The sequence below is a fragment of the Pygoscelis adeliae genome, unplaced genomic scaffold, assembly GCF_000699105.1.
Source record: "Pygoscelis adeliae isolate BGI_AS28 unplaced genomic scaffold, ASM69910v1 Scaffold52, whole genome shotgun sequence".
NCBI lineage: Eukaryota > Metazoa > Chordata > Aves > Sphenisciformes > Spheniscidae > Pygoscelis > Pygoscelis adeliae.
Genome location: NW_008824285.1, coordinates 193307 through 195106, shown reverse-complemented (window position 1 = coordinate 195106; position 1800 = coordinate 193307). Strand labels below are relative to the sequence as shown.

The 1800-nt window shown below is 63.4% G+C and overlaps 1 protein-coding gene across 1 annotated transcript in view; it reads right to left on the bottom strand.

Annotated features, from left to right (window-relative positions):
* FGFR1 (fibroblast growth factor receptor 1) overlaps positions 1 to 1800 on the bottom strand; it is a 22969-nt gene that overhangs the window by 1332 nt on the left and 19837 nt on the right. Inside the window, exons 10-14 of the mRNA XM_009318614.1 lie at positions 1555 to 1665; positions 1221 to 1411; positions 954 to 1076; positions 713 to 783; positions 34 to 171 (exon numbers count right to left, since the gene is read on the bottom strand). Coding sequence (XP_009316889.1) covers positions 34 to 171; positions 713 to 783; positions 954 to 1076; positions 1221 to 1411; positions 1555 to 1665 — 634 coding nt within the window. The remainder of the gene's footprint in view (positions 1 to 33; positions 172 to 712; positions 784 to 953; positions 1077 to 1220; positions 1412 to 1554; positions 1666 to 1800) is intronic.

Below are 1800 nucleotides of genomic sequence, written 5' to 3'. Positions count from 1 at the left end.
CCCCCTCCTTCCCCGGCCCAGCGCCACACTCACAGCTCGTTGGTGCAGTTGCTGGGCTTGTCCATCCTGTGACCTTCCTTCAGCAGCTTGAAGAGCTCCTCGACCGGCACGCCGGGGTAGGGCGAGCCGCCCAGCGTGAAGATCTCCCACAGCAGCACGCCGAAGGACCACCTGCCCGGGGCAAACACAGGGCAGACGCTGGGGCACCCGGCTCCCGTGGAGCTGACACCCCCACTTCAAAGCCTTGGGTACAGCTAGAAGTTAGTGCTTGTCCCTCCCAGCAAACAAACAGCTTTGATTTGCTCTGCAAGACAAACGAGTCCCATCGCCAAATATAATTTGGATTAAAAATATTTTGTCTGCTGATGCTAATTATATTTTCACTAAATTAAGACGAATCACATCTGGTGCACTTCGCCACGGTGCACGTCGCGTTCACCAGCGGGCGCTGGGCGCTGCTACGCGAGATGCAGCAGGGCGGGACGGGACCTCAGCAAGATGCTGCGAGATGCAGGCAGTGATGGAGGCAGCAAGAGCGTTGCTGGACGGGGTGGCCAAGAAGGGCCATGTCCCCCAGCTCACAGCAGAGCGCCCAGCAGACAAACGAGGGTTCCCCCTGTGCTGGCAGTTTTGGCTCCCCGCCTCCCCCTTGACCCAGCCCCATTGCTTGCGAAGCCGGGCAGGGAGCAGGTGTCCCGCAGCCGCTACTCACACGTCGCTCTGATGAGTGTATATTCGGTCGAAGAGAGCCTCTGGGGCCATCCACTTCACCGGCAGGCGACCCTGGGACAGAAGAAAGCCCCACATCGGTTCCATGCCACCAGGGAGTGGGGGGACCTGGGGGGGGCAGCCCTGCACGCACGTGGCATCGCCAGTGCGGGTTGGGGCATGCCCGGCACGGAGACTGCTGCTGCCCTTGCCCACCCCGGCGAAGACCCTCGCCCACCACTCACGTTTGTCGTCTTCTTGTAGTAATCTATGTGGTGGATGTCACGGGCCAGACCGAAGTCAGCGATCTTCATCACATTGTCCTCAGTCACCAGGACGTTCCTGGCCGCCAGGTCCCTGTGGATGCACTGACCGAGCGCGGGGCCGTCAGGTGGTCCCTGAAGCCCCCAGATGGTTCCCCACGATGAAACAGGCTGGGAGGGAAGGGTGCATCCCCCCGAGCCCAGCCACCGGGCTCGCCATCCCACCACGGCCCCCCAGGAGCTCCTCACCTTCTTGGAGGCCAGGTACTCCATGCCCCGGGCCACCTGGTAGGCGCAGGAGACCAGGTCCTTGAAGGAGAGCTGCTCCTCGGGGACACGGGTGGGGTTGTAGCAGTACTCCATGCCAGGGGGCCGCCGGGCTTGCAGGTACTCCCGCAGGTTGCCTTTGCTCGCGTACTCCACGATCACATAGAGGGGTCCTGCAGGGACAGCAGAATGAGCGGCTGGACCATGGAGCAGGGCTCCCGTCCCCGTGGGTGCAGGGTCAGACCCCTCCCAGCGTGTGAACGGCAGCCGGAGGGGCGGCAGAGGGGACGCCCGCTCCCCGCCCACGCGCCCTCACCGTCCTGCGTGCAGGCTCCCAGCAGGTTGATGATGTTCTTGTGCTTGCCAATCATCTTCATCATCTCCATCTCAGAGATGAGGTCAGACAAGTCCTTCTCCGTGGCGTCAGCTAAAGCAGTGGAGAAGGCAGCGGTTGGGGCGGGGGCCAGGCTGGGCTGGGTCCCCCCACATTGCACACACCCGGCCCCAGCCAGGGCTGCGGCATCGTGCCGGGATCCCCCCCCCCGTAGCCCCACCCCCATAC